Source organism: Acomys russatus, chromosome 12 (genome assembly GCF_903995435.1).
Source record: "Acomys russatus chromosome 12, mAcoRus1.1, whole genome shotgun sequence".
Classification (NCBI taxonomy): domain Eukaryota; kingdom Metazoa; phylum Chordata; class Mammalia; order Rodentia; family Muridae; genus Acomys; species Acomys russatus.
The window spans coordinates 38,974,903-38,990,938 of NC_067148.1; the positions used below are offsets into that span (position 1 = coordinate 38,974,903).

The 16,036-nt window shown below is 46.7% G+C and overlaps 1 protein-coding gene across 3 annotated transcripts in view; it reads left to right on the top strand.

Annotated features, from left to right (window-relative positions):
• The first annotated feature begins 3,801 nt into the window (after positions 1 to 3,801).
• Positions 3,802 to 16,036, top strand: part of Dgkd (diacylglycerol kinase delta) — an 87,547-nt gene continuing 75,312 nt past the window's right edge. For 2 of the 3 annotated variants that reach the window (XM_051154275.1, XM_051154277.1), the window contains exon 1: positions 3,802 to 3,959. In XM_051154275.1, coding sequence (XP_051010232.1) covers positions 3,804 to 3,959 — 156 coding nt within the window. In that variant the 5' untranslated portion in view covers positions 3,802 to 3,803. Of the gene's footprint in view, positions 3,960 to 5,987; positions 6,244 to 16,036 lie in introns of those variants that run through there. The other variant, XM_051154276.1, reaches the window with a different exon arrangement.

Below are 16,036 nucleotides of genomic sequence, written 5' to 3' on the forward strand. Positions count from 1 at the left end.
TCTGTCACACTTAGTGAGAAGCTGTCCTGCATCCTGGAGAATGAGGGTCATCCCAGGCTTGCAGGTGGAGGAGGCATTGTAGCCAGGCAGGCTTTCTGACAAGATCTGTTCTCTTCCTTCCGTGTCACTGAGAGGGATGAGGTTGGGCGGAGGTGTGTTTTACAGCCACCTTGGTGCGCCCTCCAGGTGGGGTAACCTCAGGGCACAGCTCTACATTAGACATGATTCACTGTGTGACTCACTCAGGGAAAGAGGCCCCTGAGGGAATGTGCTCTTCCGAGCCAGTCGCCTTGAGGGAGTTGATGGCTCAGCCTTCCTGAGTTCTCCCAGGGAACCACACTGTGCATTTCCCAGGGAACAAAGGGGGTTCGAACTTCAGGTGTCAAAAAAAAAAAAAAAAAAAAAAAAATCATCTCCAAATGAGGTTTCTCTGCCTTCAGAGCATAATGTAATTCTTTTCAAGCCGAATACCCTTTTCCTAAGCACATGTTTTATTTCAAGTAGTTTTAGATTTACAGAAAAAGGAGCACAGAAGGACCCACACCGTCTCCCCTATTATTAATATCTTACATCAGTGCAGTACAGTGCTTGCACCAAGAGAATTGGCATTGACACATTATTATTAAGCTAAACACATACTTTGCACAGTTTTCTCGCCCAATGCCCCTTTCCTGTTCCAAGATCATGTCTGGGATCCCTGTGACATACAGTCATCCTATCTCATTAGGCTCAGTGGCTATGACAATCTCTAGGGTTTTTTTCCTAATTGCAGCTGTCTTTTCATCTTCCTATCCAGCAATGATTTCTTCCTGCCAACTGCCGTTGCTGTCATTCCTCTGCTCCCTCCCCGAGACAGGGTCTCTCTGTGTAGCCTTGGCTGTCCAGGGTCTCCCTTTGTAGACCAGGCTGGCCTCTAACTCACAGAGATCTGCCTGCCTCCGGAGTGCTGGGATTAAAGGCAATTGTTACCATGCCCGGCTGCTGTCATGTTCTTTTTTTTTTTTTTTTTTTTAATTTTTTTATTATTAATTTATTCTTGTTACATCTCAATGGTTATCCCATCCCTTGTGTCCTCCCATTCTTCCCTCCCTCCCCTTTTCCTCTTATTCCCCTCCCCTATGACTGTTCCTGAGGGGGATTACCTTCCCCTGTATATGCTCATAGGGTATCAAGTCTCTTCTCGGTAACCTGCTGTCCTTCCTCTGAGTGCCACCAGGTCTCCCCCTCCAGGGGACATGGTCAAATGTGAGGCACCAGAGTACGTGAGAAAGTCATATCCCACTCTCCATTCAAGTGTGGAGACTGTTCTGACCATTGGCTAGATCTGGGTAGGGGTTTAAAGTTTACTGCCTGTATTGTCCATGGCTGGTGCCTTAGTTTGAGCGGGACCCCTGGGCCCTGCTGTCATGTTCTTACCCATGGCTTTGGTTTCTAAAAAACATGAATTCTGGAGCCCAGATGTACCCTGAGCTTCTCAAAGGTGTAGTCAACATAACCAGCACCACAAGCCCAACCCATTTCTTCCTCACGTGTTGGTGCTGTTGCTGAATACCCTGCCATCCCCAGAAAGCCCCTCATGGAAGGGCATCCAAATTCCTGCTCCCCTTTTGCACTCTGAGCAGTTGGTCACCTTCCCGCATCTGCTTTGTCTTTGTCTGCAGTTCATCATCCCTATCTCTAAGATGACCGCCTTGGAGCTGGCCCAGTCAGCATTGCATAGAGTGGTTACACGAGCTCTCTAATGCCTTCCCCCGTCTCTGATCTGTTTCCAATCCATGGTATAACTATATCCAGGTGTATGAGTGCTTTGTTTTGTTTTGCTTCCCCCCTCCTCTTTGTCTTTCTTCTTTTTTTGGTTTTTCAAGACAGGGTTTCTCTGTGTAACAGCCTTGGCTGTCCTGGACAAAAGCGAGTCCAGGACAGCCACGGTACACATTGAAACCCTGTCTCAAAAAAGCCAAAAACAAAACAACAAAAAACAAAAACAAATAAAAAACCCTGCTCTACAAACACAGTCATATACAGTCACATTCTGAGAGCCTTGAGGTTGAGGCTTCCGTACTGATTTGTGGTGACCTTCCTTTAACCCCATACTCCACCTTTCTGCCTATATTCTACCTATGAACTTCCCCCAGGCCTTGGCTTTCTGGGAGACACACCCTACAGTACCCAGATTCAGAAATCAGTTGGTCTGAGTTCACATCCTGCCTTCCTGGCATACGGTAGGGAGTGACACCTGAGACTTCCATCTCAGGGCTCCGTTTCCTTCCTTCCTGTTCTGTGGGGTGTGGCTGAGGGCTGTCTCATCCAGCAAGTGTGGGCACTCTCCTTTGGGAGTCAGTGCTATCAAGTGTGGTAGAACTTGCCTGTGATGGAAGTATACCCACTGTGGTAGCTGTCAAGCCACATGTAGATATTGAGTGCAGCACATGTGACTAGTGCCACTGAGGAACTGAAATTCTTCTCTTCTTTTTTTAGTTAAGTGGAGTTTTATTTATTTATTTGGTTCTCCCCACCCCCCCACCCCAAGGTCTCTCCTGTGTAGCCCTGGCTGTCCTAGAACTCGTTCTGTAGACCAGGCTGGCCTTGCTTCTGCCTAGTGAGTGCTGGGATTAAAGACATGCACCACTACCTCCTGTATTGTACCTTTTTCTTTTCTTTCCTTAAAAAAAAAAAAAATTATCATTCGTTATTTTAGGCTAGTTTTGGGTTCTCTAGTGCTAGTTAATTCGAATTTAAATATACGAAGTTGCATGTAGCTAGGCTACAGCACAGGGTATAGTGTACAGGCTGAGGGGATAGCTAGGCAGTCCTCTGCAGACTGACATGCCCCTTACAGCCTGGCACAGCAGAAGGATCGTGCATTCTACTGGTTGGGACCAAGTCCTTTTCCATCTTAATGTGCCCCAAACACCCACCCAACCAAACAAAAACACCCCAAACCCACCCCAATAGTAAGTGACTCCTTCTCCAATCGCATGCCCTCCTCTTTTGCCCCAGTGTAGAATTCGTTCTGCTCACTTCTGTCTCCCTTTATCTCCCCATCACTTTTTCCCAATCTAAGTTCTCTTCTCTATCTCTCAGCCCACCTAACGCCTCAGTACTTCAAAACCTGGATCACAGGTCCCAGCTTTGTGACCCAGCCAAGGCCAGCTTATTCCCCCTACCCTGACCCTGACCCTCGAGGTTCTTGCTGCCCTCAGGTCTCAGCAGAAAAAGCCAGTCCCTAATCTGGTCCTCAAAGCCTCATTTGACCCTACAGCTCTCCAGTTCCTGTTTTATTTCTGCTACCCACATCTGCCCCCCCCCCAAATCCCCAAACCCCAGCTTCCCTTCTCTTTTGACTCTAGGCCTTTGCACAGATCTGGCCTCTGCTTAGAACACGGTTCCCCCATCAGGGGCTAGTCCGGCTTACTTTCTCCATAACTCTTTAACAGTGGCCTTAACGGAAGTTCTGTCTTCTCTCCCTCCGGGTGTACATGAACGCTCGCATCCACTCTGCAACAGAGTCCAGCGGCCTCCTAGAGGTTACTTACATTCGAGTGTGGGAAAAAATTGTACTTAGAGGCAAGAAACAGAAACAGAAGACAACACAAGGAAAGAGATAGGTCAGGCAACAGAAACAACCCAGCGAGAGACCGAGAAGCCTGCGTCTGCGTCCACTGCCTACGGGGGCGCGGTAGGGTCCGGTGGCCGGCTTCTATGCCCCGCCCCAGGCCCCGCCCCGCCCCAGACGCTCGGCCCATCCCATCCCATCCCATCCCCGCCCCGCCCCCCCGCGGCGCGCGCGCTGGCCGGGCAGCATGGCGGCGGCGGCGGGCGCCCCTCCGCCGGGTCCGCCTCAGCCGCCTCCGCCGCCGCCGCCGGAGGAGTCGTCCGACAGTGAACCCGAGGCCGAGCCCGGCTCCCCACAGAAGCTCATCCGTAAGGTGTCCACGTCGGGTCAGATCAGGCAGAAGGTGAGCCCGCGGCGTCGGCCGGGCGCGCGCCCCTCACGCCGCGGTCCCTGCCGAGGCCCGTGACCGTGTTTGAGTGGCGGCCCAGGCCCTGCCCGGCCGGAGGTCCCGCGGTCGCTGCATCCGGGCGGATCGCGCCGCCGTGTAACGGGCCTTGGGGAACGGGCCGAGGGAAGGGGCTGCGGGGACTGGGCTCAGGTGGGCGCCGCCGCTGAGGAGACTGAGGCCCGGCGTGCTACTGGGGCCGCTGCGGGGGCCGCAGGCGCGCGCTGCCGGAGGCCCGGGGGTCTGCACATCTTAGCACCTGGTGCACTCACCTGTGTTGGCCTCACCCTCCAGTGCCCACCCGGCTGCGGGGTCCTCACCCCTATGTTCCGAAAGGGAAGGGCTGCGTGTGTAGTGGCCGCTTCTCCCTCCCTCTCTCCCTTCCTCCTTCCCTCCTTGGGAAAGCCGCGACTCCTCACCCGCTGGGCACAGAACTCTCGGCGGAGAACTCCAGCCGCTCGGGATGCAGTGCCGAGAGACGCATGCTTTTTTGGTTTTCTTTCCTTAAGAATAAAGTTGCACTCTTTGCTTTTTCCTTTTTTGGTTCCTCTGAAAGCTGCGTATGGTTTCTTCTGAGGTGAGCCCTCCTTGTTGGAAGGGCTTCCTCGGGCAGGTGGCTGGACAGGTGGCCGGGAGCAGGTTGCCACTGTGGGGGCAACCCTGGCAGTTCCGGCTGGCACGGGCTTGCTCATCTTGCTGCAGTGCGCTTTTCCTCCGAGGCCAGTTAGTTACCCTTTACTGGAAGAGCCATTTCTTGCTTTATCATCTGTCAGCCTCTGTTACTTGCCGCGACTGTGGTGTCATTTAGGGGCTGACGTGTTAACACTGTTGTGAGGTACCCCGGTTATTCAGCACATGGGACAGAACACCTGTGTTATTTCAGCTGTATCAGTAACAGTCTCAGTGATGATAGAACAGTTGTGTGTATTCTTCAATTTCTCTTGGGCTAGCTTTGAGCACATCGCTTGGGTGAATTTATATATAGAATTGGTGATAACCCAGCGAGCCCCCAGTATCCCTTATTGTGCTCTTACGGATTGGAAACTGAAGTGGAGCAGTTAAGTGAATTGCCTAGGGTGGCAGAGTAGTACAACATGGGTCTGGGTTTGAATCTTGGCGAGGCTCTCACTGATAAGAGACAGTTTTTCCTTCTAGGGGGTCACATGGGATGGTATAACATGGTAGATGCTGCAGAAGATTTGGACGCAGTGTCTGAAGGTTTAGGCACACCTGGAATGGCCAGCGGGTCAGATTGAGTGGAAGAGGCGGGAAAGGTCAGTGAGGGCCAGATAGGAAGGACCAGCCTGCAAGAGAGCACTGCTGAAGGCCATCCTAAGCATGGGATGATGAGCAGATGTGCCCCAGGAACATGATTAGGGAGCCCTGATACTGATGGGAATGCCCTTTCCTAGTGCTTGATCCTTCAGATAGGTACTGGTGTTAGGCAGATCAGATCCTGTGACGGAAGGGAATGAATGAAGGCCAAGATCACCGTGGAGAGGGTGGACTCCTCTGAGATTCCAGTGAGTCCAGAATTTTATTGGTCAGGAGGTGTCTCTCTGCCTTTCCTCAGGATGAAAACAATAGCTGCTATACCAGCTGTTCTGGTTGGTGGGGGGAGTGACGGTTGTGGTGTTAAAAATACACCTCGAGGCCTTGCATTCGGAATACGTTCACATCTGCTGTACAGATAGCTCAAGGCTGATTTTTTTTCCTTCTGGGTTTGTTAGAGCTTGTTAGGGTGTGGGAAATGTGAGGTTCACTGTGTGCAGTAATTCCCCTTTGTAGCACAGAAGACATTCACAAATGTTTTCAGGTATATAGGCGTGTGGTTCATAGTGCAAATTTCCAAATGGTGTGATCAGAACCCGCTCTTAATGTTTTGCCAGAGGAGTTTAGTGCCGGGGGTGGGGGCGGGGGAGAGCTGTGGCACGTGTGCTGAAGAGCAGAGAGGAAGCTGCAGGCAATGAAGCAATCCAGAGATGAAGCAACGTGCAGGAAGCCACTGTGGAGGGACAAAGGTCAAAACAAGGAGACCACATCAGAGTCCAGGGGCAATGGGCTCCTCTAGAAATGGGGACTGTGGAGCCCCATTTGTTAGAGCCCTGAAGGGCAGAGCTACTACTACATGCACCCTTCCTGCCTGGGCATCCTGCCTGTAAGGGTCACCTCCTCTGCAGCTGGAAATACAGCGGGAGAACCAGGGATGGATCAGAGGACCAACTGGCCCAGGATCAGAGCTGTATGTATGGCAGGTTTTCAAAATCATTCGTCTACTTCAAGCTTTAGCCATCTTAACTGAGGAGAGAATTTGGGAGTGGTCCTCAGATTTTAGTGTTGAGACACATCTCTTGGGAATCCTATTAACTCCTTCATATTGGTTGGGCAGGACTGGGTGGGCCTTAGAATGTGTATTTTTACAGGCTCCTAAAGTTGTTGCTGCTACTGTCCAGGAAGTATGGTGTGAGAAGACCCTAAGGCAGTCCTGTAGAGAAAAAAGCCTTACCAGGCTCCATGTGCATCTTCTGGTCATAAAGCCTTCTGAGAGTTTTCCTCTAAGCCCACCCTGAAAATTCGATGTGTGTAGTAGATTTTTTTGGGGGGGGGGATGTTTCAAGACAGGGCTTCTCTGTGTAGCCTTGCCTGTCCTGGACTAAGTTTGTAGAACAGGCTGCCCTCAAACTTAGAGATTTGCCTGCTTCTACACCCTCCACCCATGCTGGGATTAAAGTCATGAGCCACTACACCCCCAAAGAAATGTTTGTGTTTCTGAATTCAAATGTAAAGCTTTGTTTTTCTTTGTGAAATGAAAACTAATAGAAATTAAGTAAAGGGTTCAAGTTTTATTTTTTATTTTACTGTTTGAAAGGACAAGGTGTCACGTAGTCCAGGCAAGCCTTAAACTTGCTATATAGCTGAGGATGACCTTGAGCTTCTGATCTTTTGTCCTACTTTTTGAGTGGGTGCTACATGCCCCACCACTCATAGTTTTTGCAGCCCTGGGAATTACAGTTAGGGCCTTAGTGCTATATAAATTGTCTACCAGATGAGCTAGCTACTCCCCAGCCCTCAAGTTTTAAAAGCCTTGAAAAGCTCAAGCTTATGAAGCACAGCTCTGGCTGGGAAGGTAGCTCAGTGGGCAGAGTGCTTATCCAGCATGTGTGAAGCCCTGCATCACATAAACCAGGTTTGATGGGGGCCCTACCATAGTCTCAGTGGTTGGATGTAGGAGCAGGAGAATCAGGGGTTAGGTTCATCCTTGGAAACTAGCCATGTCTCAAAATAAATAAAGAAAAAAGAGACAATAACTCACATGTCATTCAATTTACTCATGTAAGGACTGGGGTTCATCTGTGCATAATGGCACACATTTTTTAAGTCCCAGATGCTCTGGAGGCTGAGGCAGGAGGGTCTAGAAAATCCTGGGCTATGTTAATAAGATCTTATCTTACGAAAACAAAACAAAGGCTGGACAGTTGGGTGGCTTTCAGTATATTTACAGTTGTGCAACCACCACCATAGCCAATTTTAGAATATTTTCTTCACTGGTTCCCTCTTAGCTCCCTCAACCTTAGGCAACCACTCATGTAATTTCTGTCTCTATGCTTGTCCATGCTGATTATTTTCTAGACCTAGAGTCATTTAGTATGCTGTCTTTTGTGTTTTGTTTCTATCATTAAGCATATTTATTTTTTATTTTATTTTTAAAGATTTATTTATTTATTATATATACGATGTTTGTCAGCTTGTACAACTGTAGGCGGGAAGAGGGCACCAGATATCATTAAAGATGATTGTGAGCCACCATGTGGTTGCTGGGAATTGAACTCGGGACCTTCGGAAGAGCAGGCAGTGCTCTTAACCGCTGAGCCACCTCTCCAGCCCAGCATATTTATTTTTTAAAAAAAGATTTAGCATGTAAAATGATGAGTTTTATTAGAGTACTCACACATACATATATCATTGTACTTACATTTAGTAAGTTTTCAGGATTCCTCCAAGTTTTATAGTGTGTGTCAGTGCCACATCCCTTTTAAAAGATTTATTTATTTTGTATAAAGTGTTCTGCCTGCATGGATGCTGCAGGCCAAAAGAGGACATTATAGATGTTTGTGGGCCACCATGTAGTTGCTGGGAATTGAACTCAGAACATTTGGAAGAGCAACCAGTTCTTTTAACCTCTGAGCCATCTCTCCAGCCCCACATCCCTTTTTATTACTTATTATTCCACAGTAGAGATAGACTTCATTTTATACATTTATCAGTTAATGGATATTAGGGTTACTTCTGCTCTTGACTGTTTTTTCTCTTTCTTTCTTTTTTTTTTCGAGGCAGGGTTTCTCTGTGTAGGCTTGGCTGGCCTGGCTCACCTGGAACTCACAAAGATCCACCTACCTCTGCCTCCCAAGTGCTGGGGTTAAAGGTGTTTGCTATCATCCCCCCACCCCTCCCCAAGCTTTTTTTTTTTTTTCCCCAAGGCAGAGTTTCTCTATGTTATCATGGCTGTCTTGAACTCGCTTTGTAGACCAGGCTGGCCTCAAACTCATAGAACTTACAGTGATCTGCCTGCCTCTGCCTCCTGAGTGCTGGGATTAAAGGCACACAATAATCAAATGAAGATTCTAAGAATGAAGATTGTCATAAACTAAGCAATCAGTGGAAGAGTAGACATACCTAAGAAACTGCAGTGGCCCAGAAGGGTAGTTATAAAGGAAGTAGCCACAAGGAAGCCTGAGGACATGAAGAATACCTGGGGCTGGTGAGATGGCTACGAGGGGAAAGCGGCTTCCACTAATCCCAGTGACCTGAGTTCAGTCCTAAATCCCACACTGTGAAAGGAGAAAGTCAGTACCAGGATGTTGTCATCTGACTTCCACATGCATACCACAGTACAAGCTTCCCTCCACTCCCAATAAATATATAAATGCAATACCTAAAAAGAAAGGAAACAGGGCTGGAGAGATGGCTTGGTGGTTAAGAGCACTAACTGTTCTTCCAGAGGTCCTGAGTTCAATTCCCAGCACCCACATGGTGCCTCACAAACCATCTATAATGTGATCTGATGCTCCTCTGGCCTGCAGGTGTACGTGCAGGCAGAGTACTGTATACATACTAATAAATAAATAAATCTCTTAACAAAAATAAAATGACACATATAAAGCACAGGTGTAAAGTGATTGAAAATAAATAGAGAAAGTAATACAGTGACTAACCAAAAGAAATTTGATGTATTAGCTTTACTACCCAATAAAACAGGCGAAGGCCAAAGTTATCATACATAAAGATATTATACTGATAAATGACTTTATAAAAAGGCTTTAGGTTCAGTAATTAAAAACTTGTGAGAATATTGGGGCATGGCGGTGCATGCCTTTAAACCCAGCACTCAGGAGACAGAGGCAGTTGGATCTGTGTGAGTTCTAGGCCAGCCTGGTGTACACAGAGAAACCCTGTCTCAGAAAACCAAAACAAAAAACAAACAAACAAAAAACCCCCACCACCACCACCACCACCACCACCAACAACAACAACAAAAAACAAAAAGCAAACAAACAGAAACACCCAAGAAAACCACCAACCCCAAACTTGTGAGAAACTTTTAGGTACCTAATAATACAACTTCAAGCTACATGAAAGAAAAATTAACCCAAATATAACAGGAATCTCAAATATCAACAATCTGGTGGCACACCACCCGTTGCATTTCCAGGAGAGGTAGAGGCAGAAGGGTTAGAGGGTGACGGTCACCCTTAGCTGGGTGGTGAGTTTGAGACTAGCCTGGGATACTTGAGGCCTTGCTTGAAAACAACAATAACAACGCTGGCCCTTCCCTAAATCATAGCAGGATTTGCTATTTTGAGGCAGTGTCTTGTTATGTAGCTCTTGTTGGTCTCAAATTCACAGCAGTTCTCGTTCCTCAATCTCTCCAGTGCTGGGATTGTAGGTGTGCATCACTGTACACACAGCTTCATAGTGCAATAATTTGATGTATGTGCCTCAGGAGGTGTTAGGACAGAGCAGACCATGAAAAGAATGTAAAAGTGGATCAGAATTGAACAACGTGGATAGACTACTATACCCAACAGTCACAGAACTTCGTTCTCAAATGTATAGACATATTTGTCAAAATTCCTCATAATATTGGCTTCAACGATGTTCATAAGAATGTAACTATACAGAATATGTTTTCTGGTAACAGTAGAATTAATACAAAGAAATCTTGAGATTGTATCTGGAAATTTAGGACTCGATTTCTAAGCAATTGATCGGTCAAAGAAAGCTGGAAATACTTTTTGAGTTGAGTGGTAGCAAAAACAAACAAACAACCTGCCCCCTCCAAAAAAAAAAAAAAAAAAAAAACCCAAAAAACCCCAAAACCCAAACCAAACCATATGCAGCTGTAATCCCAACACTCAGGAGGCTGAGCAGGCTTGTGAGTGAGGACAGGTGGGGCCACAGATTAAAACACTTAGAGTCCCAACTAACAATCAGCTGACCAACCAACCAAAAAAAAAAAAGCCCCAACTAACTCCACCCAATCAGCCAAACAATCGAGTTCAGTGTTGATAGGATGTAGCTGGAGTCACATCTAGAGGAAAATCTCCATCAGTTAACAGGCACAGGAGTAAGGAGGCTGGTGAGTGTTGGAAGCCGTGTTTAGAGGTAAGAAGTCTGATAATAGGACTTGGATTAACAGGATGCCTTCTCACCCCTGTGAGAAGATGCTGCCAATCCAAATGGGTATGGATGATAGCAACCTGCGCCAAGGTGGAGTTAGCTGGGTTTGAGAGAGGGATAAGAGAGGATTCTGCTGTCTTGGTGTGGGTGTTGGGGAAGAGGAGGTTGATGACTCATGATGCAATGGGGCCCTTCTCTGAGGCAGCGCTGTGAGTGAATAAGGACCAGTTTGGGGATTTTGCTCTGATCACCTCCACCTCTGTGTGCTATCCTGGATGAAGCTTTTTCCTCCTCTCTACCCAGCCCCAATCACCATGTGGCAGCTCTGGGGACAGTTTATCCCAGCCTAGAGTCAAGTCAGGGTGACAATGGATTATGCTGCTCCAAGATAGGAGGAAGGGTAGGGAAGAGAGGTGGGACAAGAAGGAGAGCAGCTGCAGTGAAGGGAAGATGAGTGACTTCGTTTCAGCGGAAGAGTGGGCTGTGGGCCATCTCCAAACACCATAGCTTTTCCTTTACCACGTTAGGCCTTTGCACCTAACCTTAATGGTAACACACAAACATCAGACATCCAGATACTTTTTGCATTTCCCTGATTGAACCCAATGGTCTTTTATGACATCCTTCTTGGGGCGTTGATGGGGTTATCTTTTGTTTTTTGTTTTTTGTTTTTTCGAGACAGGGTTTCTCTGTGTAGCCCTGGCTGTCCTGGAACTCACTCTGTAGACTAGGCTGGCCTCCAACTCAGATCAGCCTGCCTCTGCCTCCCAAGTGCTGGGACTCAAGGCGTGTGCCATCACCGCCCAACTTTTATTTTATTGGAGACATGTTTCTCGGTGTAGCCTTGGCTGTCCTAGACTCTGTAGACTAGGCTGGCCTTGAGTTCACAGAGATCTGCCTGTCTCTGCTTCCCAGTGCCGGCTGACCTGGTTATCTTGGCTCTAGTTTATTAAGTGAGAACAGTCCCCTCCCTCCCTTCTCCCCACCATGACAGTAAATACTGAAGAGATAAGAGCAGCTGTCATGTAAGATCTGATTGCTTCCTTATGGCCCTTTCACATTGTTCTTCTATCCTCTGTTTCCTGTAACCTGGAAGTGAGAGGTCTCAGACTCCTTAGGATCCAGGCTGGCCTTAGGGGAAGCTTTGCATGTGGGAAGCTCTGAACTCTGTTGTGCATCCCAACAGAGGCTGTGTCCTGTAATCTTGTCCCTTTGAGATGTTATCATTAGATATTTTCATGGATTTGTAGGGTTCTTTGCAGTTAGCAAGTTCTCTGGGGCTTCTTGGGTATTGTGCAAATGTAACTTTCCAGTCTTTATACACGATTTTTAGCCTTTAATATTTGTAATACTTTTCTGAGTGTGTACAATGGCATGCCCTCTGTGCTGTCATTTATTCCACATTTATGTTGTTGTTGTCTCCCCTAGACCCTCTCTTTTGGCAGACTCTCACTATGTGTGCAGTCCAGGCTGACCTCAAACTTGAGATCCTTCTGCTTTTATCTCCTAAATGCTAGTATAGGCATGTGACATCTGGCCAGTCATGGGTTTTGTTTTAAATTTTTAGTTTTTGGTTTTCACTCTGTCTCGCTATATGGCTCTGGCTGGCCTGGAACTCACTGCATAGCCTACGCTGACCATGAGCTCAGAGAGATCTGCCTGCCTCTATTTCCTCAGCATTGAGATCAAAGGTGTATATCACCTGAGCTTCCCCACCCCAGGATTTCTCTGTGTAGCCTCGACTGTCCTGGACTTGCTTTGTAGACCAGGCTGGCCTCAAACTCACAGTGATCTGCCTGCCTCTGCCTACCACATGCTGGGATTAAAAGAGTGTGCCACCATGCTCAGCTACCTGGTTATTTTTAATGTAAAATTTTTACTTATTATTTTGTGTGTATTGTGTATATGTTTGTGTATGTAGGCTAGACATGACTTTGGGTAGCTGGTGCTCATAAGTTCCAGGGATAACGATGTTTTCCCATTGAGCCTTGTTTTTCTGACCTGAGAGCTTTTTTTTTTCTTTTTTGTCTTTTTCTTTTAAGTTTTATTTTTTATTTTTTTGAGACAGGGTTTCTGTGTAGCCTTGGCTATCCTGTACTTGATTTATAGACCAGTCTGACCTTGAACTCACAGAGGATCCACCTGCCTCTGCCTCCCAAGTGCTGGGATTGGATTTTAATTCTGCTGTTGTGTGATGAATTTTGCTTTTTCTAATCTTGGCCTTTATTTTAGCTTGTTGTCTTTTAAATTTCATCCTGTTCTCATTTTGGTGTTCCCTGTCTTTTGAGAAATGATTAATTTTATTTTCTAATAAAGGCACTGTCTTCCTGGGTCTTACTAGTGAAGAGAAGCACATGTGCATGCTTCCTTCCCCCACCTTGCCTTTTTCTCCACTCTCTTTCTTTCCTCTGCTCCCCAACCCCCATCTCCCTCTCAATCCTCAAATGGTCCAAAGGTCTCACCCATGTTTGGCAAGCTGTCTACTTTGCCACTCCTCCAACTCAACAGCATGCATTTTCTAAAACAGCCTTTTATATTCTATAATAATTCATTTCATATTCATGCACATACTTTATGGCATATATTTTCTTTAGTTTACCTACGTTCTCCATTGTATTTCATTTTAGTTGGAACCACCATGTGTGTGGCTCCTGAAGAAATGCTGAACACCCTCAGACTGGCCTTAGCTATGTAGCTCACCTGTGCAGTTCCACTTCCAGTGTCCATTGTAGATTTTGTCCTTAAGTTGTGGGTATTTAGCCGTCTCCTACCCCCACCTCTGCCTGGCTCGATCGGGTGCATCCCAGGTGGGCTGTGGTCAGGATTGGGAGGAATCACCTGCCTCCAGTTTGAACTCCACTCTGATTGCCTGATGAACGGTGCTTTGTATTTATGGAAGAATTGAAGAGGGTCCCAGCATCTCTCCCTTCCCTTTTCTCTCCTTTTTAGATCTTACTAAGACCTGTCTGGTTTCAAACTTTCTGTCCTTCAGTTGCAGCCTCCCAAGTGCTAGGGTTCTAAGCCTGTACTATCATTTCCATCTACAAAAGTTTTTGATTTTAGATAAATCTTGTTCATTTTTTGGCTGCTTCTTTTGGTGTTATATTTTAAGAAGCCGTATCCAAACCCAAGGACGATACAGTCCCATGGACTTCTGAAGCTTTATTGTTGCAGTTCTTATGTTTAATCTGACTGTTTGGAGTTATTTTTATCTGGTGTGAAGTACAGTCCATGAGGTGGTCAGCTGTCTCAGCTATCCAGCTGTAGTCTCAAGTGCAGTGTCCATTGAAAGTGGTTTCTAGGAAGAGTCTGTTGTCTTTTTTTTTTTTTTTTTTTTTTTTGAGTTTGTTGTCTTGATACTTCTGGAGTTTTTGTTTGCTTATTTTATTTTGGTACAGGGTCTCACTGTGTGTCTCAGCTGGGCTCTCAACTCTTAATGATTTCCCCACGGCCACCTCCTAGTGACATCATATCAGGCTGTCAGTGGAGGTTTTTGGGGTTGTTGTTGTTTTTGTTGTTGAGACAGGGTCTTGATCTGTAGCCCAGGCTGTCCAAGAATTCACTATGTAGCTCAGGCTGTCCAGGAATTGGTGATCCTCCTGCTTTGTTCTCCCAAGTGGTGGGATTAATGGTTTGACTAGTGCAACAATCAGAATATTCAAAAGCAAATCTTGCCCTTCTCCACTGAGCTCTGAGTACTCTTTTTTGTTTGACTCAGATCTTTTGTTTTTTGTTTTTGAGTCAGAGTTTCTCTGTGTAGTCTTGGCTGTCCTGGACTCTCTTTGTAGACCAGGCTGGCCTCCAACTCACAGCGATCAGCCTGCCTCTGCCTCCCGAGTGCTGGGATTAAAGGCGTGCGCCACCACGCCCGGCCTGTTTGAGGTATTTTTAAAAACCTTTTGAGTAAAGGGAATTTGGGAGAGCTACTGGGCTCCTTTCTGTATATGGCTGGATGCTTTCATGCTTCAAGTGGACAAGGAGAACCCAATGTTGTCAAGGCTATGAAGTGTGCACATGCTCAGCATATGTGAAACTGTGCTCTCTATTTCCAGCACCAAATCAAACCAAAGTTGCCAACTGCCTCACATTAAAAGAACATGTCAAGTCCAGGTGTGGTGGCACATGCTTTTAATCTCATTACTCGGAAGACAGAGGCAGGCAGATCTCTCTGTAAATTCGAGGCCAGCCTGGTCTATAAAGAGAATTCCAGGACAGCCAGGGCTACACAGAGAAATCCTGTCTTGAAAAACAAACAACAAGCAAACAAGAACATGTCAAACTGGGTGTGGTGGTGTACACTTTAGTTCTAGCACTTGGGAGACAGAGGCAGGCAGATCTCTGAGTTCAAAGCCATCTTGGTCTACACAGTTGATACCTTATCTCAGACGAGCAAACATCTAGCAACGTCAACGGCCATTGTCAAGGGCTGTAGAGATGGCTGAGGGTTAAGAGTGCCTATTATTCCCAACATCCACGTCAGGTGCTCTCAGCTCCCTGCAACTCTAGCTTCAGGAGGTCTGAACACGTCTGTAATCTGCAGGCATGTGCACATGCCCATACAGGGACAAAAACGTACATAACATGAAAAAGAAAATAAGTCTTAAAAAGCAATTCATCAGACCTTTCCAGGTCACTGTCAGTGAGTAAATGATAGAGCTGACTAGTATTAAGTGCTGGCCTATGCGCTTGCGTGGTCACTCTCCCCCCCCTCCATGTATGTATGTATGTATATATGTATGTATTTCACCCTCACAAGGTTGTGAGGGTACAGGCATACCCTGGCCCCAGTCACACAGAACAACTGACTGAGCAAGCCAGAGCAGGTATAGGCTAATGCAGCCTGCTGTGCAGGTGATTGAGGAATAGGAATGGAACAGTGCTTTGTGCTGTTGGGAAATAGCACAGCAAAGTCGAGTTTGCAGAATGTACTTTAGCTGTGTGAAAAACAGCATTCTGAGGGAAGATGATATTGGGGCTCCGTGTGTGTGTTGGGGGAGGGGGGAATTTGCAGTTTATGTAAACTGTTTTCCTGCATTTTCTCACAGGGGCATGTGTTATTTTATACTGGGAAAAAGGGGGCTGTCCTTCAGTGAAGGTTGGGACAATGAGTGGAGCCTGATAGTCAGGGTGGTATACTTCCCATGTGGGAAATGGAGAGAGGCCTGTCTTCATTCTCTTCTCTGGAACATTCTAAAACACAACCAGACCTGGTAGATTAAAGCAGTCTGAATCTTAAGTGTCATAGGGAGCCCAGCAGAGATACCACTCAGATGCAGTTTATAGCCAATTGAAAGTCTTTATTCCATCTGGCTGGGATTATACGCACGTATTCAGGACCCAAGGGTAGTGTTCAGTGT